The following is a 26,119-nucleotide window of genomic DNA, read 5'->3' as shown; positions in this document are numbered from 1 at the left end:
GTGAAATAACTGAAAACATGTCTTGTATTTTAGATTCCTCAAAGTAACCACCCTTTGCTTACTAGAATATAAGACATGTTTTCAGTTATTTCACACTTTTTTGTTAAGTACATAATTCCACATGTGTTCATTAATAGTTTTAATGAATCTACAATGTAAATAGTCATGAAAATAAAGGAAACGCATTGAATGAGAAGGTGTGTCCAAACTTTTGGCCTGTACTGTATATTTGAGAGTTCATACAACATGAGCAAAGATCAAGTCAGCACATGAGAAAGTGCCATGGGTTAAGTTTGAGTCCAAGAGGACATATATGCTATCAGGCAGTGCATAAGGACAGTAAAGAGCTGGGTCTTTAGTCTCTTCTTAAACATTGATAGGGACTCAGCAGGTCGGATTGACTTTGGAAGGTAATTGCACCACAGGGGAACCACAGAGAAGAGTCTAGTTTGAGACGTAGAGCCCTGCAGCATGGAGGAGCCAAACGCCTTTTGCTGGAGGAGCGTAGTGAGCAGGAGTGTGTGTGGACGTAAATGAAGGAGTTCAGGTCGGCGGGAGTTGTGCCAGTTGTTGTTTTGTAGGCAAGAGACAGGGTGTTGAATTTGATACGGGCAGCAATTTCTACAATTCTACAATGTAATTTAGCAGATGGTTTTATCCAAAGTGAGGACATTTGAGAGTTCATACAACACAAGCAAAGATCAAGTCAACACATGAGTAAGTGCCTGGGGTTAAGTTTGAGTGCTATAGGACATAGGTGCTATCAGGCAGTGCAAATAGTGCTTTTTATCTCCCATCTGTGTAGATTATATGTGATGGTTTTCACAAAAGAGTTGGGTTTTTAGTCTCTTCTTAAAGATTGAGAGGGAGTCAGCAGATCGATTGGAGTTTGGAAGTTTGTTCCACCACCAGGGAACTACAAAGGAGAAGAGTCTAGCTTGAGACGTAGGGCCCAAGAGGCAACCTCTGGGTCTGAGCAGTGAGGCAGACCAGGAAGTGCCTTAAGCAGCATTCAACCGAAAATTTCCAGCAGGGGGCGCTGACAAAGCTTGCAGAAGCATTTCAGTCCATTCATTTCAATACAAACTTCTCACTTAATTTATTACCTCAGAAAACACATTTAGAACAACACTATGGTCTAAATCACAAGTAAAAAATCTTCAAGACAATTTGATGTTAATAGTGTAAATAATGGCCCCATTTCAAAGAAAATAGATGATAAAGAATCATATGATTTGGGGCGGGGCTACCTTTGATTGACAGGTCACTAACAGGTGAAAAAGCACGTTTACCGGTTTTGTCTCATAACTTTGACACTTTCACATTGTATTTTCACTTGATTATAACACTTTGTTCATTAAAAATGTCTTGATCAGCGTTAGGTTGGCTAATATAGTGACTAATAGACACTAATGTAGTGTGCATTTTGCTTTTGTTTTTTTGCTAGCCAAAATTCACATTCCAGTTAATGCTCCAGTTCATGCTAACATGAATTAGCAGCGGCTTCTCTCAGTCAGGTTGAGGTGTAGAGAGGCTGTAGTCAGTGATCAGATCCCTCTCCTCCTCCACAGTCCAAATATGGTCTGCTCCGCGTATCGGAAACAAGATGGCGACACAAGATGGCGACAAGTGTAACGCTGAACTCGATGCCTCAAATTGGCAGTCCACAAACCAATGGGTGACGTCACGGTCACTACGTCCATGCATATTTTATTTTGTGCAGGCAGTACATTTTACATTTTATTTTATTCATTTTTATCCCATTTTTTATTTATTTTATCTTATTGCATCGTACTGTTCTATTGTTTACTACATCTCTTTGTATTGTGTTATGTATTTATTGTTTGCGCAGCACTTTGGAAACCTTGTGTTTGCTAAAATTGTGCTATATAAATAAAGTGGATTGGATTGCATTGGATTATTTCTGCAGTCTATGGTAGAGCCCTGTAGTGGCAGAGGAGCCACTTGCTCTGGAGCAGCGTAGTGTTAGGCAGGAGCTGTGCCAGTTGCTGTTTTGTAGGCAAGAGAGGGTTTCAAATTGATGCGGGCAGCAACTTACAAGTTGGATGGCAGAGGAGATGAACATTTTTGAATAGCGGTTAGTTTTACAAGCAGGTAAAACATAACTCCCTGATGGTAACAAAGAGAAATCCCTTGCGAGAACATGACACAAAGAAGCCTAAACGATTGCTGCTTTCCCGAGGATTTCTTCCTCAGAGAGTATAAGTAAATAAATGCTCTATCTTTATACCTTTATACAGCAACACAGAGGAGTTTAGCGATTGCATCCCTGCACTCTTGCTGTATTAATGTCATTCCCTGTGCTTTGCTTTTTACTCACTCCATCACAGTAAATAGCTTCTTTTAGCCCCAGCTCAGTGTGGTTTCCGTAGTGATGACCGAGCATTAACAGCTTTCTTCCGCTGAGACGCCACTCTGAGTGCTAGCACTGTCTTGTTGCTGTCATTAAACCACTATGGCAGTGGCCTTTATTACGACAGCAGTTTACACCAGCAAATTTTGAGATCCATTTGCAAGACGTAAGACTAATTTTCCCTGATGATCATAGCTTTTACGTAGTAATGATGTAAAGAGTGGAGGCAAAGTGCAATCAAGCTCAGTTTCAGGGTTAATTCAATACTCCGAAGTACAATTATTGGTGTTTTTCACATTATATCTCAGTAAGTTGACCTTTAAGCTTGAAACATGTGAAAGAGAGAAGTAAGATAGACATAGACAGAGAAGCCTCCACAGTGGATGTTGTCTCCTATGTAACGGTCAAGTAAGATAGAGTAGACGTAGCGGAAAACGCTCTCTCTCCCACTCTCACTCACTCTCTCTCAGCCCTCCCTTTCTCAATCTGTCCCTTGATTACTTTTTAATGATTTCTGCTGCCTAAGACAAATGGCTGTGTTAAATGAGCAGAATTAGACAAGGGAGCTGAGCGCAAGAGCATTTGTTAGAGCAGGAGTAATGGATCGGGCATCCATTGTTTACTCTTCTCCATTCACTGGCTCGGCCTGCTATTGAGCTCTCTGTCCTCAAAGTTGAGGCAGCAAGAGCGGATGGCCACTGTTATAATTCTGACAACACATCGACTTTTTGACAATAGTATATAATTATTATTATTATTATTATCTCTATATTTCCAAGTCTTGCTTTTTTTTTTTTTGTAATTTACTTTTTATTGGTTTTTGAAATGAACAAACAAACAATCAACATGAAGACCTATAGACAAATACAGAAAATATCAAAGAAAAAAGTAAAAGTGTACAAAAGGGGATTGGAAAACACCCAAAAGTAAATGGATAAATAAAATAAAATAAAATAAAAAGGGGAAAGGTACAAAGAAATAAAAGTATTCTGATCGTCCAATCTGAGATTACCTGAAATCCGGTTTTATGGTAGAGACATATATGTAATCCATTTTTGCCAATTTTCAATAAATACCTCTTTTTGTGTTCTTAAATTGAAAGTAATTATTTCCAAAGTCTTGCTTTTTTAATGTGTAAAATTCCAGCTTCTATGTACAGCAGATGTATTAAGTTAAGAATTAACATCCTGCTATTACTAAAATGCATGTTGTTGGATATTAGTACAACTTTATTATTTCCAGAGAGAACAGAAAGTTTAAATGATCAGTTTTTGGGATAATCCAAATTTGCTCAAAGTGCCCTTTCAAAATGTGCTGGACTTATACTGTACCGTCGTTTGCTGAAAGCTAGCTAAAAAAAACATTGCTATAGATTCCAGCAATGTAAACTGTAGCCTTCTAACACTGCCGTAGCTCATACTGTGCTCTTTAAATGTTAACTTCAAGTCTGTCTTCTTCAGTTTCGTCCATCTCTTTGTGTCTTCTTAACCTTCTCAACTGGGGACAGTTCAGCTATTTACCATAGATCAAAAGTTTTCTGCTCTCCTAATTAGAAAAATCTTCCATGGTGTTTTCTGAGGACATTTCTTGCCACAGCGGATATTAAATTGTCCAGGCTTCTTTCTGTTGGTTGATTTGATTGGACGTGGTCCTCCAGAATCAATGGAGCTATGGTCTGTTATACATTGCAGTGGTCTGTTCTTCAGAAATAACAGACTGAATGCCATATTTCTCCAATTAGAATAACACTTTCTCAAATTACATCCAAAAATCAAAGGGCAGACAGCACTCCAGACAGACAGAGACTATTTTAGAGATGCCATTTACTATGTAAATTCAGTAATTGGTGTTTTTTCTTGATGTCCCCTAATAGTGTTTGCTGTTGCAGCAGTCCAGTTTTCCCAACAGGATTGTTTCCCTGTATCTACTAAATCCATCCAGTTGATTTACCCAAATAATCTAATTCTTGCCAAGTGAAATGGTTCATAAAACCTGCAGCACTGTAATGGACTCCATTTATACTGAGTGAAGAAGTCAGTCATGCTGACAGCTTTCCCTGAGCCACCCACTGACTGCCTTTCAGCCTCAGCGGTACTGACCCTACAACCTGACCTCCCTGGAGTAGGCAAGTGAAAAAAACAGTTTCCCTTCAGGGATCATAAAAGTAGCATATTATTATCCCTGCATTATTACCGTAGTCACGGTAACAGAAATTGTCAGTGTCGTCATTGCTATTGCTTTTTTTGCAGTGTTATTTAAGTGGTTTATCAGCCTACACTAAGATGTGGCGCTAGCTGCTGCCAGAGCTGCACTAACAGCTCCTGCAGGGTCTATCTATGTAAATCTCCCAGCCCTGGCAGGCTGACAGGGAGTCAGGCATGGACAGTAAAGGGTGCTCCCTTGGCAGAGACAAGGCCTTGGTTAGCACTCCATGGGCATGGGCACTGCTATGGATCATTACTTCCCTCAGTGGAGTGCTGCTGTTTGTGTGTGTGTGCGTGTGTGCATGCTTGCCTGCTTATGACAGAATGAGCGAGGGGGAAACTGAAACACAGTAAAGGCTATTAATATTAATACCGGTCTATCACATCAGGGGTCTCCCCATATTTTTTGATGATCAATTACAGCCGCTACTGCCCCCTACAGTCTTTTCAGCCACTTTTGAAACTTGCCACTGGCCTTGAATATTGTGGAAGTTTAATGTGGAAATATTGTGCTCATTTTCAGCTTCATACTTGTATTTTGGGTTTTGAAAGGAAACAGGTTTAGATGCTAAAAATGTGTTTTTTTCCTTCATACTGTATGTCTGAATATACCTGTACTGACCTGTACTTGCTGTTTCCCAAATTCAAGTATTCTTCCTTGATAGGACAGGTCCTTGTGAAACCGGTCCTACAGGGACAAGACACTATTATAACATTTTGTTCATTAAAAAGGTCTTGTTCAGCGTTTGGTTGGCTAATAGAGTGACTAACAGACACTAACGTAGTGTACATTTTGCTTTTGTTTTTTGCTAGCCAAAATTAACATTCCAGTTAATGCTCCTGTATGTCTGAATATACCTGTACTGACCTGTACTTGCTGTTTCACAAAGTCAAGTATTCTTCCTTGATAGGACAGGTCCTTGTAAAACGGGTCCTACAGGGGCAAGACTCCTCCTTCTTCTCATTGGTAAAACAAATGCAGGTGTGCGTTGTTGTGTAATTGGACAGGTCCAATGTTCAATTCAGAACTACATTTTCAAAAACAGTGCACAATATGCATCTTCTTCTTTTTTGGCGCCAGTGCGTTTCAACATTTTTTTTTGAATGTAGGAAGAAATACTTTCATACAGTCCTGTGCAGAAGTTTTATGCAGGTGTGAAAAAACACTTCAATAGTTTATTTTTTTTTCATCAGTTAACAAAATACAAAGTGAGTGAACAGAAGAAAACTTTTAATTACATCAATATTTGTTGTGACCTCCCTTCCTATAACAATTTTTTCACACCTTCCTTTTGCAGTTAACATTTAACTGTAAATGTTTTTCAAATGTATATTTAACATTTTTTTTATCATACTGTAACCGCTTTGTCAGTCCCCTTTTTTTAAAACTCCCAGGAGGCCACTGTGCACAGAGGCTAATCCGCCAGACTCAGTCCAGTAGGTGACAGTAATGCACCTATACGCTGGTTTGCCATTTGCCAAAAAACCCAAAGAGGAATAAGATTGTGCTCAAAAGCATTATACACAAGATCAATCCTTGGAAATTCCCCGAAAGAAGGTAGAATTCTGAGGATCCTTGACATTGGATCAGTCCTTTGGCAGCTGTCGATGACGTAGTATCCTTCAAAGACAGCAGGTTGAGGATCCTTCCTTGACTTTGGGAAACAGCTTCTATCTTCGTTTTGGCGCCTGTCTCTTTAAGCACTCCTCCTGAAAACACTCAGTTTGTTCTGATCGGCTTGCAACAAAAAAATGGCGCACCTTTGCAAAGGTAGTTCACGAGCCGTGGGCAGGAATCCTAAACTAGAGGTGGTATATTCTGATGAACCACATCTGAACGGCTCGATGAACATTGACAATGTATGTCCACAAGAAGAGTTGGGTCTGTTTTCGGTTTTTAAAGTGAGATTTTCATGATATGTCCCTTTCTAAATAGAAACAAAACCTAAAATAACAGGAAAAATACAAACTATTTCATCATGCAGAGCCCAGGACTTGTGTACACATTTTACTTCTCTAAGATTCCGGTCTATTATTGATATCATCCTGGACTATATATTATATTTTTTGATCGTATAAACAAGGTGCCTACTCTGGAATCAATCATTTGGTTGTTATTTCTGGCAGGCAGCACTAAAAAGAAAGCATTATCCTCTAGTTGCCAGAAGCTTCTCCTCCTGCAGTTGTTTGCAGTCATCACAGATCATTTCCATTTTATTCATCTTTGACAAAGCTATTAATTTTTTCATTTCACACCTAAACAGTGGAACTCCTTATTAAGTTTACATAGGAAGAATAGTGAGATGAATATTAAGAATCTATGAATGATGAATAGAAATCACATGTTTAAGATTCCTTCTCTGTGTATCTTTGTGTGGGATTGCTCTGCTTCCATCACACACACACACACACACACACACACACACACACACACACACACACACACGTTTCTGCTTTCTTAGTTGTAGCGAGTTTCAGAGTGTGACAAGGCTATCATCGGACTAATAGCAAGTTATCACTATTATTGGAGATGTAGGATAGATTGGTTAAGTGCTAGGAGCAGGCAAACTGGAACCTACTCAGTTGTAATCTCATTTAACAGCTCTTGAATTGCTCAAAGGTGTGTGTTTTGAAAAGTTTGCTCTCTCCGTGTGTGTATGTGTGAGTGTGTCTGGGGATATGAAGCTGCTCTGCTGTTCCCGGGCCAGCTATTAGTCACGCAGGAGTGGCTAATCTGTAATGGCTGCTGTCACAGCCCTGCCGTGGCTCCTGGTGATGGGTGCACTGTGACAAATGCACACACACTCACTTTCAGCCTGAGAACACACACAACACAGAAGTTTAAAGCACACACAAAAATGTGCACTCACACTGATTCACTTACACACAAAGAATCATCCATTGCAGCAGTACAGTGTTACAACTTCTGACAAGCTCTCCAGCACCAGTCATCAGTCCAGCCGCAGGTGACAGATAGACAAGTGGAGTTGGAGCCATCCTCTTATATTGGCACTGCAGCAGACTAGATCTGACTGAGCATTTGCATACAATCCTCCTTTACTTTCCTGTCTCTCACTTTGTCTGTTTTTTGCACATTTTTTATTGAAATAAAACCAACGTAACGCTCATTGCTCTCTTCCTGTTTTCTGCCTCCAGAGCACGGTGGTGGTGGAGAAGTCCATCCAGGATCTAATGAGCCTCATGCAAGACCTGAGTGCCTACTCCAACCAGTTTCTGGAGATGGTCTGTGACAAGCTCAAAGAGTACAAGGAAATCTGCAACACAGGCTACAGGTAAAAAAAAAATGTATTTAACCTTTATTTAACCAGGGAATATCCCATTGAGATTAAGAACCTCTTTTTCAAGGGAGCCCTGGCCAAGAGGCAGCAAACACAGAATACAGTTGCATATTTACATAACATACAGACCTTAAACGCATCATGAGAAACAAGTGCATGTTAAGGAATTGGCCTCAATAACTCTTAGTTTGGATTTAAAAGTGCTCAAAGAAAAAAATTCAGTTAATTTCCATTCTTTCTGTAACATATTCGATGCATAAGGTGCAGAGTAAACAAATGCCCTTTACCCAACTCCGTACGAGCATAAAGGGACAGAAAGCAACAATTGATCTTGTGAACGAAGAGAATAAGATCCTGCATTTCTCACAGTAATTAAGCTGCAAATGTACAAAAGCAGCAGTCCCAATATTGCCTTATAAATGAAAGTATACCAATGACTAGCCCTTCGAGTGGCCAGAGCAGGCCATCCTACCCGAGAGTATAATTCACAATGGTGAGTGGACATCTTACAGTTAGTAATGAACCTCAAAGAAGCATGATAAACAGTATCAATCATTCTAAGACATTTAGCAGCAGCATTCATGTACAAAAGATCTCCGTAATCCAACACAGATAAAAATGTTGCAGTGACAAGACGTTTTTTTACATTAAAAGAAAAACTCAACTTATTTCGAGAATGAGGCAAGCTTACCTGCAGTTAGAGCTAAAAAAGATCCTTTTTCTTTTTTTCCTTTTTACTGGAGGATGACACTGAATGCACAACCAGTGGTGGAAACAGTATTTAGAGCAATTACTTAAAAGTACTAATTGTGAAATCGCTCCACAACATCTAGCATTCAAAACGTACTGAAGTAAAAGTACAAAAGCATCATCAAAATGTACTTAAATTATCAAAAGTACTCATTATGCAAAATGACCCCACTCAGATTGTTTTATATATATATTTAAAATATATGTTTGGATTAATATTATTGATGCATTTATCTGAGCAATGTTTTTGATTTTTTAAGGTAGGGCTCTTATTTTTTTTCTAATAACTTAATATACTGCGATGAGTTTTAATTATGTTATTATTTTATATTAATCATAATTAATTAATTAGTTTGTTTATATTAAATCTTCACCTGAAAGTAACTACAGCTGTTGGCCAAATGTAGCTAGTGGAGTAAAAAGTACAATATTTGCCTCAAACAATACTTTTTTTAATGTTCTTAGTTACATTCTACGACTAGTCACAACATTATAGAAAAACTTCAACCCCAAAATGATTTTTTTTCATATCGCCTTGTGTTGCCATAAAATCACGAAGATATCTTTTTCTCACATACCTCCACAGAGAGCAAAGAGCATGAAAACGCACACTATTTTTGATAAATTGAAGTAAATGGTGGGTCATTTTTAGCAACAGTAAAACTCTCACACAACTCATGCAATATAACGAGTCTTATATATCCAGTCACTTGCTAAGACAGTTCTGCAGTCTCAAACTTGCTCGACTAGGCTGGCACAGACTGATTTTTTCTTATACTTTTGATATTATTAAACCCGTCCCTCATTTACTTTAATCCATCCAGACTTTCTCAATTTTTTTGATTCTTCATTCACGGTGGAGGCATGCAAGAATTCAAGGAGACACAGGGTGACTGATGATAATTTTGGGGTGGGATAAGTACTCCTCTCCAAAAATGTAGTTAAAGAGCATTCTCTGATTACATTAGTTTTTGTGGTTTCAGTGTCTTTTTTGGATTTTGATAAACTGAATAAACTCAAAGTCTAAATAACTGCAAAGCTTTGATGGAAAATCAAGTAGAAATGTTAGTTTGCATTTTTGTGGACGGCTCACAGCATTGAACGTGAACTTTTTAGAATATGGAATTAGTTTGAAATGAGTTTTTACTGCTTTTTGCACACACTCAATGGGACACACATTGGTGCTATGAAAGGCCGTTCATCTGTGGTCCCCTGGGAGCATGCAACACCTGGCCAGGTACAGGGGGGGAGGGGCTATAGAATATGGAGGGATAAGAGAGGGAGTGATGAACGGGCCAGGAGATGCAGGAAAAGGACTGACAGACTGCTGGGAGTCCATCTGGACTCTGTCACAGGTCAGCCGCGGTCTCCCCGGGGCCTCGGAGTGATAAAGACGAGCCCAGCAGAGGCTGCCAAAGTCTATGTGTGCATTCCTGTTTGTATTCCAGTGTGTACGTTTGTGTTCCTGTGTGCATGTACAAATAAACAAGTCTGTGTGTGTGTGTGTGAAGTGTAGATGTGAAACCCCAGAGTGTGTGTGTCTCCTGTACAAGGTGTTAGTATGATATTAATTGCAGAACGAAGCAGTTTCTCCGACCCAGACATATGCACACAAAGCAAATACATGTTGGCAGGCTGCCCCATTTTCTCTTCACGCTGAATCAGAGCTGCTGTAATTCCACTTTACATGTCAGTACAGATGCTCATGTTCAACTACCTGGCTATTAATGGTACTTGTCTGTCTGGATGACTATTAGTATTATGCAGTTAATCCATTATTGGCTCCACTTGCTGCATGGCTTTAGAGCAGGGCTAGTCTGCTGTTGGAAAACTGAATTATCCAAATTAGAATATTAACAATTTGACGTGTCTGTCTTGTTGCTTCTTCATTTCAGGTTTTATTTTTATTTTTATAATTTCATACAGGTTTTTCATCCCAAACCTGCAAAAAAGTCATTATCTTTGACAATTAGCTGGATCTTGACTCAGCCGGTTAACTGTGAACAGCATACATAAAGTAATTTTCAAATTAAAATAGCTCGCTGTATTAGAATTATAATTAAAGCATTTTGTTATAATAATGATTTCAGATTAAAAAATGCAGGCTAAAGTAATCACTATGATCTGAAATCACCACAAAACATTTTCATAATGACGTATACTTATCCATAATTGAACAAAATTAAATTAAAACAAATAAAATAATATAAAACGTTGAAAAAAACTAAACCAATTTTATATTCTAAACCATTTAACACCTGTCTGGATTCACCAGTTTCTTTTCATAAACTGTTTTACCTATATATAGTTAACTCATACCTGCTTTTCTTATACAATTTTATGGTTTTAGGTTCAGAACTCCAGTAAAACCACAAACTCCCACCTGTGGTAGGACCACAGGTGGGAGTTTGATATAGATTTGGTTGAAAATATGTAGATCTTAAACCTTTGACAATGCCAGAACATTTAATGTGACATTAAAATAGAAATTTGTCATGAGCACTTAAATGTATTAAATAATTAACTGACTTGGATGTAATTTGTTTACTTTGTTATATATGTACACTGTTAAAAATCTTTGTAGAAATAACAGTAAAACACTGTCAAATACATCAGAAATAGGGCGTAAAATAAAAAATTGTATATCACCATATTAGACACTTTTAATTAATGAAAATCAAATCAAAGAATAGCACAACACTTTTACTTTTTTCTGCCATAAAGTGGGAGAAACACACAGTTTTGCTGTAAAAATATAACATTTTCATACAAAATTTATGGAGAAATAATAATAAATGTGTGAATGAATGACACAATTACCCTAAAAATAACAGGAATACTCAGTCTAAATTACAGTTTTTGCTGATATTTACATTTAAATTTAGAATAGAAAATCCACTCACTGTAATTTTGACGGTGAAGTTCTGGCAACCACAGCTGCCGGTAAATTTACCGCAAATTAAACAGATTTTTTTTACAGTGTATATACATGTTGTGTTTTAGAACTTTTTAAGGGTTTTTTTCTGCACTCATCACGTCTGTGTCTCCTCAGGGGTGTTGTCCAGTGTGAGGAGAAACTCACCATCAGTGCTTCCTGGTCTAAAGACGAGGACATCAGTCGTCTGCTCCAGTCGCTCCCCAACTGGGCGAATATGGCTCAACCCAGACAGACGCGACAGAAGAGAGAGGATGAAGAGGACTTTACTCGGTACACACACAAACACACACAAAAAAACATATGTCCTAGTTCGTACAAATGTGCATAGGTCCTTGTGTGCACACATTCACAATTCACAAACATATACAAGTAAGGAAACAAGTACACACACTAAACACAAACAAGGAGGAGTAGACGTACACCACCACACTTGAGCAATCACGCAAATAATCCCTCCCTCCCCGTCTTTGCTCCTTTTATTCACATATTATTGAACCCTCTGTTGTTGACTAAGATGCACCCATAAAATAAGTCATGATTGCTCTTTTAAACACCCACTATCTGAGGGAAGTAAGGAAACGAGGGAAGAACAAAATAGAAAAATATAAGGAGAGCAGACTGAGGCGGGGAAGGAGGGGGGGCGGGCAGTCTTATCGAAATTGCCTTTGAATGTGCGCACTCTTCAGGGAACACTGGAGCTCATCGGAGCGGAATAGTAAAGTAAATAAATAAATTGGTTATGTGGCCAAAGAAAGTCAATCTGTTGTGTGCGCTTCCTCCCTCTCTCACATTCCCTTTGCACACACACACACAGTCAGAGATAGCAAGGGGGAGACCATAAGGCTGTTTGATTTGAGAGCCGTAGATGTTTTCATCACTATGAAAGGGGGATTAGCTTCTGCACGACTGGCAACCCAGTGCGTTAATAAAGCCTCATTAATAGGCCACACATGCCTGTGTGTGAGAGAGAGAATATGTGTTTGTGTGTTGTTGTTTTTTCACCCATTTGTTGTTCAAAGGATATTGATCTTGCGGGTTTCCTGGTGACACCGGAGGCCCGGTCCACATGCCATGTGTTTGCAGCACTGTGGTTCTGAGATGTAGTTATCCCGCTTCCCTGCTCTCTGCTATTCTTTGTTGCCATTCGCCAAAGACAATTATCCCTCCCAAACCACAAGCACTTGTGAATATATTGAAAAAGTGGTTTTGATCTCAAGTTATTCCGTCCTCTACATCTCTAACGTCTGTTTGCTTTCCACTTCTAAATGTTCTCGGTCACCTGTTGTTTTCCTCTTCTACTGACTGTTTAGCTACCAACAACTTCCTCCTTTTCAAGTTACTCTCTAGACAAAATTATGTGCTTGCAACTTTCTATCTTCCCGTCTGGTCTCTACTCTACGTTTGGACATTTGTGCATCACTGTAAATGTCATTTCCGTCCCCCATCATTGTGCAATTAAGCGTGGGATTATTATAATATTTCACCCTCTTCAAATAAACACACACTATATAAACACACTTCATAAAAAAAAAATGAACACATAGATTTGCACACCCATCCCATTCAGCAATCCATTATGTTTTTATTTTATGAAAATTGGCTTTTATTATAGCGTTTATGTAAGCCACTCACTGCCTCTCCAGACTAGACATTCTGAGTCAGACCAGCAAACCAATAACTGGTAATTTTCTGCAAATAATGTAATACTGTAGACTGATTATAGGGTTTTTCATAGTCATGCCTCTTTGTCATCAGACATGTATTTGTCTAGGCACTTTTTTTGATAGCAGTCATTTTTGATGAAAGGCTGTTTGCTGATTGAGTGATGGTCAAATCATGTTTTTCTTTGCCAATAATTTGTTGTGTTTTTCCTTCTAACCACACAAACTCTTACACCCATCACTCTCTGCATCATTCAGGGCGGCTTTTGCTAAGGAGTCGGAGGTGCTGACTGGGAACCTTGGAGACAAGTTAATCCCCCAGAATGAGATCCTGCGGGACGTCAGTGACCTGAAGGCTCTGGCAAACCTTCATGAGAGCATGGAGTGGCTTGCTGGTCGTCTTAAGACCTTCTTCACCAACCTGCCTCATGGCTCCAGTAAGTAGTTCACAATTTTTTCTTTTTCAATTGGAATCATCAGCGTGATTAACCCTCCTGTTATGTTTGTTTCTCAGGAACAGCAATAATGTCCTTTGGTCAATTTGACCCCGGGGCATGTTTAATGATCCAAAAGTGTCAGAAACCAAAAAAATCCCAATAAACATAGTTTATATTTCATTAATTACTCCATTACTAACCATCTCAATCAATATTTAGTGCAGTGGTGCTCTATACCTCTCACAGATCATGATTCAATGCGGATCATTCACTTGTTTTTCATTTTAAAAAATGCATGTTAAAACTTTTTAATGTACACTAGTGGTCAAAAGTTTTAGAACCAACTTTTCCAGAATTTAATTGAAAATTATGCAGTTTAATATCTCAGTGTACTCTGACATTAATGCACATTTGCAACATTTAAAATTCTTTATTAAGCATGATAGTGTTTTGAAAGTAAAAAAAAGATTCAAAATCACATTTTATGTTGGACTAAAGGACTAAAAAAAGACACAAAATGACAAAAAAAAGACACCAAAAGACACAAAATGACTAAAAAAAGACACAAAGTGACTAAAGAAAGACACAAAATGACTTACAAAGACATGAAAAGAATTAAAAAAAATTGACAAAATAGCCCAAGACTCCATAGAGTTAAGTTGTTAACCCATTTCTTGTTCCCTGAAAAAGGCCTTCTTGTATAATTCTGAAATGTACATTATTTTTCAGTTTTGGTTAACCTTACCTTTTTTTATTTACCTCTGGCAGTTCACCACTTACCTTTGTACCCTTTCAAGCTGTTCATTTGACTTGAACTGCTTGAATTTCAATAAAAAACTGAAATTGGGGTGTTCTAAAACTTTTGACCAGTAGTGTATATTGGAAAGACCTACATATAAAATACAATAATTTTACATGACATTGAGTTTCTATGTGATATAAACATGCAAATATGTGAAATTATTTATTTGTTGATTACACTTATTAAGCCAAGCAGAAGAAGTTTCATCCCGAAAAAATACTTTAAACTCATTTTTCTAGATTTTCTAAACTTTGAAATGGGTCAATTTGACCAGCAACATTACAGGAGAGTTAAGTTGGAACCCACGGTCATTTTACATCCTTATCAACTCATGCTTAGGTCAGGTAATGCTAAAAAAAACTGCTCAGTCAGAAGCTAGGTGTCATAGAGAACAACGAGACATGATAATCACACACTTTCAGGTAATCTCTCCTGGAATGCATTCATAGTGTTGCACTGGGTTGTAAACACAAGAAACGACATGAAAAGTTGTGGAAGTAAAGGAAAAAAAACCTTGAGAGGGAATTTCAAACCCTGCATGCATACTGGGAAACTGTATGAATCGGGTCTGAATGTTGAATTGTGTCAGTATAATAAAGTTACAGGAATTAACAAATGCAGTCACCTCATTTGTGACGATGTAAAAGTGTGGGGGAGGAGATGATTTCAGAAGCCCCTCGACCATCTAATAGGCAGGTTTAATGAAGGATTCTGGCACCTTAGAACTCCCACTTCATTATTTGTCACATGCCTCATTTCTACTGCATGCTTTGGCTTGACCCAACTTTACTTAACTTGCTCTTTCTTAATTTTCTACTAACGAAAGTTGTGGATATTACCTGATACTCATTTTGTTATCACCTCCTTGAAGGTTAAAGTGAGCTGAGCCGATAGCAGAAGGTGGAGTAGAAACACTACAGACCACTGATCACTCAGAGACTTGACAAAAGAATCCTCACGACACGTGTCCCATGTCCTGCATAAATATAACTCTTCTAACCCATTGAAGCCTGGAAAGCGGATACGTAGTTTTGTAGTATTTGTATAAGCTCTCAAATACTTTTTGAATTTCATTTCTATCTGCTACAGAGGCTGAAAAATCTATTATTTAGTAGAAGCGTTGACACTTCTGTTGAATTTCCAGAAAAACTTCAGGTTTTAGGGGCTTATTTTAAAATCGCCCAGAGGTTTTACTGGCAGTTTTACAGGCAGTTTTAGGCGTCAGTGGGTTAAATACCTGAGCTACAGTCAATAGCAACAGCATTTTTGCTATTGACTTGACCAAGGTTTAAAATAATTGCAGCCTACAAAACCCATATTGACCATTTTGGTCAATGGGTCAATTGATGAGATGCAGATGTTCCTTTGTTCGGTTTCCGATGCAAAGATCCAAAGACAGCTGTACCACATGAGCCGTCACTTCCAAGACTGATCAGCTGTTTCCACTCTGATGGTCAAGATGAGCTGACATGAAAAAACAATTACAAGTTGCCCGATTGAATCTAATTCCTGAATACATATTTTCTCTCATTGGTGGCCAAAATCTCTTCTTCTTCTACTGTTTACTGACGATTAGCCTACAGCAATGCATTACACTGCCATCTTCTGACAAAAGAACGTTTATGCAGCTTTGTTTATTTGCTCTAAACCAGTGGATGGAAACGTCCGTAATTTGCATTATCTTTAATGCAACATTTCAAACTTTGGCTTCAGAATTCGCCTCGACTTTAATGTTAACACGGCTATTGATGTCACAGCAGTTTCATCGTTCAGCTAAGAATCCTGACAAAATGGATAGAATTCTATCTGCAATGGAAAACGAATTTAAGAAATGTACTTGGTACCATATTAGGCTAACACTTTACAATAACCAACTAAATTATGTTTATAGATGGTTTATAAACCAATTATTAACATTTACAAAGTGCTATACAAATTTAAATCTTTAAATGTTTTCAATCAATTTCTTAAAGGTATATGAATCATTTCAAAATCATACTGAATATGGTGTTAAAATGTTAAAATGAGTGCAACTAAAACTATTAATAAACTATTAATTATAATGTCATTGTTTGTTAATGGTAAAGTAACTATAAACTTACATTAATATACCATCGATTTGTCCTTTTTAAATGATTTAGTTAGTTAAATATGAATAAATTATGTATTTACCATTATAAATGGCCTATTTACGGGTTATAAATGATGATTAAACATTATTCTGTTTAACATTTATAAATGATGGTTATTGTAAAGTGTTATCCATATTAGTCTAGTAGAGAAGAGTGGAGTCGAGTCATGCTGTTGCAATGAGTAATATTGTCACTGTCACAGTGTCACACAGAGCTAATATAGAAAATGCTTAATTTTAATGAAGAACATCCCCTCCTCACCTCATCTCCTTCTCTCCTAGTACTCTTGGCAAAAAACATCATATTTGATATCTTGCATAATTAAGCTCTCACATCTCTGCATATAGGCAATAAGCTGTAACGTCACTAGACGGTATGTACGCAGTGATTGACAGGCCGTGTGCTGATATTTATCACCAAACTGACTGGATTCTTCCCAACTCATCCAAAACCCTGTTCCTTCTAACTGGATATCTCTCTAAATGTGTTACTCTGTTGATGAAATTAAATTGAGCAAAAACTTTGTGATATTTCTGACACAAACATTGACATATGCAGTAAATTTTGCGCCTACACGCGGCACACTGACGCCAACGCAGACATCTGTTGCTGTTTATTCCGCATACTGAAAAAGTGATTATTGACTCTGACATATGAATTCTGCTTGTCGGATGGTTGCATTCCACCAAAAATTAGATTATCCTTCCTGTCATTTTTCCTTCCTCGCTTTCTTGTCTCTCCACTTTGGCACAGACAGAGGGGCTTTCATGGCTGCCAAAGATGTTACTATTCAGGAAAAATACTGAGTATATGTTTGTGTTTCCACGTCACATCCAACAGATTGCAGCAGTGTGATGGTTTAGTGAAGCTTAAAGGAACACGCCACCGTTTTTTCATATTAAAACATGTTATTCGGGTAAGTAAGACGAGTTGATACAGACCTCTTGCGTCTCAATGCGTGCACTCAATCGCCCTGGCGCGCGGAGCTACTTGGCTAGCACTTAGCTTAGCCCAGTTCATTCATTAGGACCCAAACAGATGGACAGTTAGAAGCGACCAAACTCCTCCACGTTTTCCCTATTTAAATACAGCTACACGAGTAGTTAAACGACCAAGTATGGCGACACAAAATAAAACGTGGCGCTTTTCGAAGCGGATAAAAAGGATAACTATAATGTATGGCGGAATAGCACTTGGGAGCACTTCGACTCGGCGCAGTAATATCATCACTTCCGCTCCCTCTCACTTCCGTCAGGAGTGATGATATTACTGAATTACGGAAAACGTGGAGGAGTTTGGTCGCTTCTAGCTGTCCATCTGTTTGGGTCCTAATAAATGAACTGGGCTAAGCTAAGTGCTAGCCAAGTAGCTCCGCGCGCCAGGGCGATTGAGTGCACGCATTGAGACGCAAGAGGTCTGTATCAACTCGTCTTACTTACCCGAATAACATGTTTTAATATGAAAAAACGGTGGAGTGTTCCTTTAAACCCTGGAACTACCTGGGGACAAGCCTCGGAGACACCATACATCCTCTGCTGACTATATTGCCGTACAGAGCAATATTATATCACAGAGATATTTTTTCCAGGAGACGTTGTTACTAGTCTCTCAGGTCATTAAGCAGTTATTGATCAGAATACACTGCAGATTAAAAAAACATTGTCTGGATGTTTTATGGGGGGTCACGGTGAAGTTTTCTCATCCCTAGCTGCAGCACTTTTGTAGCCACACTTCTTACCTGTGCCTCATTAAGTTCTTGTTTGAGTGTATTATCACACACTCATTACGTTCTCCACTGGAGTTGTCAACGAGCACTTTGCACACACACTCATTATCCTTAGCGCTGCCTCTGTGAGTGTGTGCGCATAAATGCCTTCCCTTAATCAGGACACTCAAAAGCATTTCAAACATTCCCTGCTCAGTCATCACTTTTCTATCATTAATCACCGATCAAAATGAGGTGTGCGTTTCTGCAGGTCTTGTTAATCCCTAATCATTAACAGTAATATTTTAATCCTCATTATCACTTTAAGAACATGTTGCATCTCTTAATATAGTTTCAAGCATCTTGTTATATTCTTCCAAGTCCACATCTTTTATTAACATCATATGGTGGCAATTGAGTAGTTATTACTCCCATTAATGAGTGTTACAGCAGGGCAGGCGTTTGTTTTTCTACTTTAACACAGTCGAAGTCTCTTATTTTGTCATCAAATGTGCTTGGGGGAAAAAAAGAAGCTTCTCACACATTCCTACAGCATAAACAGATGTCAGACTTCATTTTGTCAGTCATGTTTTTTTAATGTGTTGTTTATGTCTTTCTAATAAGCTCATTCAGTATTTAACGTATTTAAAAAATGTCATCAAGCTGAATTTCTAGAGTTGATCGTGGTAATATATTATCAACCTTGACAAAGTGATGATCTTAAGACTTTTTTCTTAGCCCTCTGAGCCCCAAAACCCCCCAGCGGGTTTTAAAGGCATGTTTTCTTTTAAGAAATGCCAATATTACACAATTTGTTTAGGACAGAAACTGTAAAAGCAGAAATTATTGTTGGATTCTCACATTTCTGATGGTCCTTGACTTCCCTCAGTAAAAAATAACCAAATCTTACCTCAAAATAGCGATTATCTTTTCATCAAAATACATGTATTTAACATGTGATTATTTTTTGGCCAAAAATAAAACATTTGCACTAATCAGATGCTGTAAAAAAAATATTTTAAAAAAGTAAAATCCTGCATTTCTCAGAGCAACTGGATAGCCATAAATGACTTGGCTGAGACTAGCAGTCACATGACAAAAAATCTGTGAAATTTCAGCAAACTGCAGGTTGTTTACACAGAGCAGAGGGGAGAGGACAAGACAGGTTGTAAAAATGTAAATAGTTATATAGAGCTCCCATTTCTTCCAGTATTGGTCACACAGTGTTTTTTCCAGTTTTTGTAAAATAAATCATCACAAATATTGTACTTGCATTTTTAAAAATAACATTTTTCATTATCTCAACAATAACATAACATTTGAGTTCTCACTGTTGTAGCCCTTATTGTGGAGGATTTATATATTGCAGTGGAAAACAAGGCCACAGTATATAAAATCTGACCGGAGCCAGAAACTACTTGGGGTTCAGAAGGGTTAAAAAAGACTCAAATGTCTGATTATTGTGTTTATTTCGCAGACAAACATCTGTATAAGATATTTAACAATTTTTTTGTTCTTTTTTTGTCTTTCTCAAGCTTTATATACAGCTCTGGAGTCAGTATCAACCCATACAAACCTACAGTAATCACCACATTTGACAATAAAGTGTATATACTAGAAGTTTGTCACCTATTTATGCAGTTCTTTCATGCAGATCTGTCGCTTTTGTGTTCCAGTTCTCTGGAGAAACTTAGCCGTGTTCTCTGCAGTATCTTAGTCCTCTGGCAGAGCTCTGGTAAATTAAGCACCTTTCCTAGAGGGATAGAGAGAGAGGGCTTCCAGCCTTATCAGCGATGGTCACAACTCTCTAGCTTCAGACCTCTGATTGCTCACTTGCACTATTTTGCTGTTCCATATCGCAACTTTTCTTTCAGACGTAAAATAATTAAATGAGAAATTTCAGATATTCTTATTTGGGCTTGACTTTGCCACTATCTCTTTTTAAACTCCTTCCCTCCCTCTCACTCTGACGCCGGCTTTCTTCGTTTATTCATAGATAAGAATTCAATAAAAGTACGGGAAGGGACGTGACATAATTATCATTAATTCTGGCGGGTGGCACTAATGGGAAGGATAGGGCAGTCACTTATCATGCTGGGACAGCCTCCGTATTGTTCATTATTTAGTGTTTGCCGAGCTGATGACGGACTACGTGTGTGCTGGTATGGGTGTTAGTGTGTGTGTGTGTGTGTGTGTGTGTGTGTGTGTGTGTGTGCATGTGTGTGTACATAAGCATGCACTGTGTAAGATGGGACAAGGGTACGGCAGGGAAAAAGGACCCCACCTTATCTCATCCTCCACCCCCCCGCCTCACGTCTATGCCTCTCCAAATTGGATTTTATATTACAGAAGCAGTCAGGTATGAACAACTCATTTTCCTCTCCCTCTTTTTGCTTTTTCTTTCTTTCATTCCTCTTTCTGACTTTCTTGATTCGTTCTTTCTTTCTTTCTTCCTTTCCGTCTTGGTATTTCTTTCTTTCTCCCTTTTATTTTTCCTCCCTTCTCTCCCTTCCTGCTGCCTCTTCCTCATCCTGATAGCGTGAACATTGTTCTCTCTTTTCTTGGAGTGGTAAGGGTCTGAAAGATTCTGTCCATAGCTGGCTAATCTCTTCAATGGACGCTCGGTTTGGTCACCTTCCTGTGTGATTGAATCCTTCGGGATGTGGAGTTACACACACAAGTATAAAAAATAAATGTATGTTTTTGTGCATGTGTCGACATCCGTGTGTGTCAGATTGTTAAGAATGTCTGAAGAGCCTGTAAGTGTGTGTATGTGCTGGTAATGAGCACTGCGTGTGTGTGTGTGTGTGTGTGTGTGTATGCAGACGGACCACTGATGGTGATTTGCCGTGAAGGTGGTTGCAGAAAGGGTCTTATCACCCATCTGGTCGCAGCACTGGACTTCTAATCCACTCTGACAATATTTACCAGACAACACACAGACGCCTGAGGGGCAATGTCAGCATGACAGCCTTTTTGTTGACTGCTGTGTGTGTATATATGAATTTTAGACATTTTTTAATAATATTTGCCAGTGTGTCTGCCAGCCTTGTTGGATCTTTGTGTACTGAGCATGGGCCTGCAAACAGAAAGTCATGAACAGTGTGAAGAGCTGTCTTAAGTCTTCTTGCAGACTTTTTGTGAAAGTACAATATGTAACTTTTTGCACATTCAATTGCCTAAACAAAAACTAAACCTGTGTTATATGTTTCGTTAGTTATGTACTGACAGTAGCCCAAAGAGAAATCTATAATTTAAATCAAGGTTCATTTGATTAATCTGTCAATGGTGTCACATCCCCTTTTTTTCTACTTTTTATCCATTGTATTTGTAGCCACAGTTCATTGTTATACTTTTTAGATCTTGATTGTCAACTGTACATTCAAACCAGATGGATTTTAGCAATTGGACATCTGGATCCAAAGTTATCAGAGAAACAAGCAGAGAAAACGTTAATAGCAGCTGTCTGCCGAACTGCATTGGAAAAACACAGATTTTTGACGTCACACTGCTTTATTCAGTGTGTATACCGGTTTTAATCACAGTGTCTGTTTGTTTTGTAAGGAGGAGACCTCTGCAGATAATTCCTCTCCCAGTAAAAAACCTGAACACTAAAGGAATCCTAACTGAAGAAGCTGATTTGATTCCTGTTGTTTTGATTGAGAGACCCCCTGTGGTTGAATATTGCATACTGTGCGTTTCACGTGCCTGTGTGTGTTCATGTCAGAGGTCTGACCATCATTAAGTAGAAACAGGCCTCTAATCTGAGCTGCAGGGTTTCTGGACAATAACCATGTGACCTCCATGTGGGAATAAGTTCTTCTCTCCTCAGTGTTTGCTCTGCTGCATGCAGAGGGCTTTTGGAATACACTTCTTTAACCTTGACTATGGTGAGTGTAGGTCTTTCCCTGTAGCAATGCTTTTTTTTTTTTCTTGACTCCATTTAACAAGGCACTAAGAACACATTCTTATTCACTGTAGAGGCCTGGGGGACAAGTTGCAGTGGGAGAGAATGGTGTTGTTTCTTCAGTTGTGGAAATATTGCCTTTTGTTTCATCCGTGTTGGTTTTGTAACTGTCCAAAAACGTTTAGCATATTTTGATTCCCTCTCATTATCAGACACCATGAAGCAATTTGGGTTCTTGAGATATCAAAATATGTCGGTCAAATTCTCATTTTTCCTCCGTGTCTTTCTCTCCGGACAGAAGTTCAGATCCTGGTGTGCAGATGTTCATCCTCTACCAGAGGCAGCAAAATAATTAATAACTCCTCTCCTCTCTCACTCAGTCGTTTATGAATCATTCATCATTCCACCCCTGCAGGATACTGTCCTTTGCTTATCTTTCTGCATTTTCTCTTCATTCCTCTTTTCTGTTCAGAGGTGGGGCGTGTTGTACTTTTTAAACTAAACAGATCATGATTTGTGTTAAGTCGATGGCATCTGTATTTGTCAATGCCACAGAAAATGTCGAGTCATTTTGGGTGTATTTAAAAAAAAAAAAAAAAAAATCTTTAATGCATTGTTTATCCCCTTAATGGCACTCAGGTCAACGAGTGAAAGATAGGGTTTGAGTTGATATGAACTGTCCCTGTGTGTGTGTGTGTGTGTGTGTGTGTGTGTGTGTGTGTGTGTGTGTGTGTGTGTGTGTGTGTGTGTGTGTGTGATGCATGTGCATCTGCATGCTGCATGTGTGTAAGAATGTGAATTCCATCACTGATCTTCTCCTTTAATGTCTGCCACCCTCATCTTCTGCAGATGGCAAGTAACAGACGTTTCTCTTAGATGGGATTTGAAAATAATTGGATAAGCACAGTACACACACACACACACACACACACACACACACACACACACATACCTACACATGAGCGCATAAATAGATCGACGACACGCACATACATATCCTCACATTTAATCAGCAGAGAAATAAAAAAGAGAGCAAGGAAGTTGTCAGTCAGGACCAATGAGTCGTCTCCTTTTGCCCGTCTGTCCCTGACTCTAATGGTGCCCCCCATGCTGCGACGCCTCCCTCGCATCATCAAAGCAGCGCTGGCTGGGGGGACGGCAGGAATCCGTGTGTGTCTCTGTTTCCGTGCGTGCTTGTTGTTTTTTTTGTTTTTTTTGCTGTGTGTGTGTGTGTGTGTGTGTGTGTTTCGCGAACACCCCCCGGAGAGACCTCCAGCAGTGTGTGCCACGGCGAGCCCTTTTTTTTCCCTTTCTGCTGCCAAAGTGAGTGAGTGTAATGCACATGAGAGGAAACAGAAGCCTTCGAGTCACTTTCACACACTCGCCTATGTGCGCATACACACACTTTTGGAGGGAAAACACTCCCACAGGCAGAGCGAGGGAAATGCTCTCTCACACACACAATACAAACACAAGCTAAGAGAAGGGAAGAAAGAAACACACACAGAGCAAAATGGTCTTTATCAGACAAATATTCATGTGCCTTTTGTCAGGTGCTCTCCAGGAATCTGAAAATAGTATTAATGGATGTTTTATATATACAGTCAGGGCACCTGTTGATGTAGCTATTCCTTTAATAGACGCTAATATAGTCATCGATCACTACTAGGTCTTTCAGGTCACTCAGCTGAACAGGTAATAATCTTGCTATTGTGGCTTTTAGTTTGAGTGGCAGTATTGTGTTTCAGTGCTGCATTAATGATCTGATAAGATGACTAGGGAGAATAAACAACATCCGCTAAATACAATCAAATGAAGTCTATTAATGTCATTATGCAACGCTCCCTTGAGAAATCACTGTGGATTTTTTCTGTTAAGACCAATCATGTTTGTTGTTCCTGCGGCTCATTTAGCTGGAGTAATATTGATATTACCAACCTAAAGATCTAATCCTCGCCGCTCAGTTTCCAGCCGGTGGAGGAGGCCGTCACTGATGTAGATATCCTATGGATTTTGTGCATTAAACCAGTAGTTCTCAACCTTTTTGAGTCACGACCCCCAATTTAACATGCATGTTGTCCGCGACCCCCTCTCACTGAACAGAATCTCACACGCACAGTTCAGATCACCCAAAAAAGAAACCAAATGACCAAAAAAAGGAACCAAAGTTACCAAAAAGACACAAAATTACCAAAAAAGACACACAATGACTAAAAAAAAAGGAAACAAAATGACCAAAAAAAGACACAAAATTACTAAAAAAAAGGAAACAAAATGACCACAAAATGATTAAAAAAGACACAAAATTACCAAAAAAGATACAAATTGACCACAAAATAATCAAAAAAAGACACAAAATGACCAAAAAAAAACATTAAGTGACCAAAAAGACTAAAACACATTAACACATGAACACTTTAACACAGTGGAGACAGAGCTGACTTCCAAAATGATTTGGCGACCCCAATTGGGGTCCCGATCCCAAGGTTGAGAATAGCTGCATTAAACGACTGTTTGTTTACTCTCAATCAACATTCAATGTCCCGAACATTAAACCCACCACCGCATAGAGTCTGTGCCATGTTAGACGAGTGTGTCGGTCTCATGTGAAATCGTCAGATGAACAAAAATAAAGACTGATTATGAGCCTAAAATGTTCGCCACCCTACCCTCTAATTATCTCAGAACACACGTGGTGGTTCCAGCTGTGGTAACAATTAAACTAATTATTTTTTTTAAAAAGGAACGCTCATAATTTGGGGTTTACAACATTACAACTTTTGTGGAGCGAGAATTGAGTGAGGACGGAACGTTTTGATACTGACATTATTTTTTGGCTCTGTGCCGGTGACAGCCATGGTTTGTGTTTTTGGGTTCTCCATCTGTCCGCCCTGTTCTTGTGGATGTGATATTTTAGGAACCCCATGAGGGTAATTTTAAATTTGATATAAAACATCCACCTGTACTTGAGGATAAACTGGTTAGATGTTGGAGGTCAATGATTCTTGTGATATTTTTAGCCATAACAAACTCATTACAATACTACACTGTCAATCAATATGTGCTGTGTGTGTGTGTGTGTGTGTGTGTGTGTGTGTGTGTGTGTGTGTGTGTGTGTGTGTGTGTGTGTGTGTGTGTGTGTGTGTGCGTGTGTGTTTGTGTGCATGTATGTGTATGTGTACATACAGATGTGTATGTGGGGATGGGAGGGGTGGGTTTTGTCATTTTTATTGTCTGTTTTTATTCTAATGTTTTGTAAAGCACTTTGTGTTGCATTTATATGAATGAAAGAAAAAGAATACATAAAGTTCCAACAAATATTCAAAAGGTCAGCCTATCAGTGACATCTTAATATTCATCAAAAACACTTTTCTGGCCAATATTTACCACCATAACTCAGGAAAAAGATGATTATGATCTTGGTTTTCAACCTTGAAACTGTGGTGATTGTATGAATAGTTTTAGAATTCGTCGCCTCTTTGCAACAACATCCATATTTGAAGCATCGGTGAGTGTCATGGCTTTTGTTATCAGTCACTAATTGTTGTTTTAAGTTTTGGCCACAGTTGTTTGTTGCATATATATATTATTGCATACTGAGGCATATATCTGAAGTGTTTATTTGTTAAATATAAGCCATTCTCAAAGTCTTTATGTTACTTTATAAACTCCCTGTAACTGCTACAAATAGCTCTGCACTGCAGTTAACCTTCACACATTGTTACAACTTCACACACACAAATTATCAAAAGGTTTACTCAAGAAGACAGTTAATTAGCGCCAGTAACTTCATACACATAGTACATACATTTAGCACTTCTAGATACACAGCCCCACACATCACATGCACGCCTTTAATAAGAAAAACTATCTCTAGTCTTTATCTCCATATGTTAGACACAGGCCATGA

At 38.6% G+C, this 26,119-nt stretch overlaps 1 protein-coding gene across 1 annotated transcript in view; it reads left to right on the top strand.

Annotated features, from left to right (window-relative positions):
- The window catches only part of exoc4 (exocyst complex component 4), a 164,953-nt gene that overhangs the window by 113,586 nt on the left and 25,248 nt on the right, over nucleotides 1-26,119 (top strand). The window contains exons 14-16 of the mRNA XM_059325790.1: nucleotides 7,735-7,871; nucleotides 11,680-11,835; nucleotides 13,485-13,663. Of these exons, the coding sequence (XP_059181773.1) occupies nucleotides 7,735-7,871; nucleotides 11,680-11,835; nucleotides 13,485-13,663 (472 nt within the window). The remainder of the gene's footprint in view (nucleotides 1-7,734; nucleotides 7,872-11,679; nucleotides 11,836-13,484; nucleotides 13,664-26,119) is intronic.

This window comes from Centropristis striata, chromosome 22 (genome assembly GCF_030273125.1).
Source record: "Centropristis striata isolate RG_2023a ecotype Rhode Island chromosome 22, C.striata_1.0, whole genome shotgun sequence".
In the NCBI taxonomy this organism is placed as follows: Eukaryota; Metazoa; Chordata; class Actinopteri; order Perciformes; family Serranidae; genus Centropristis; species Centropristis striata.
Note: the sequence above shows the minus strand (reverse complement) of the source record. Positions and strands in the feature narration are given on the sequence as shown.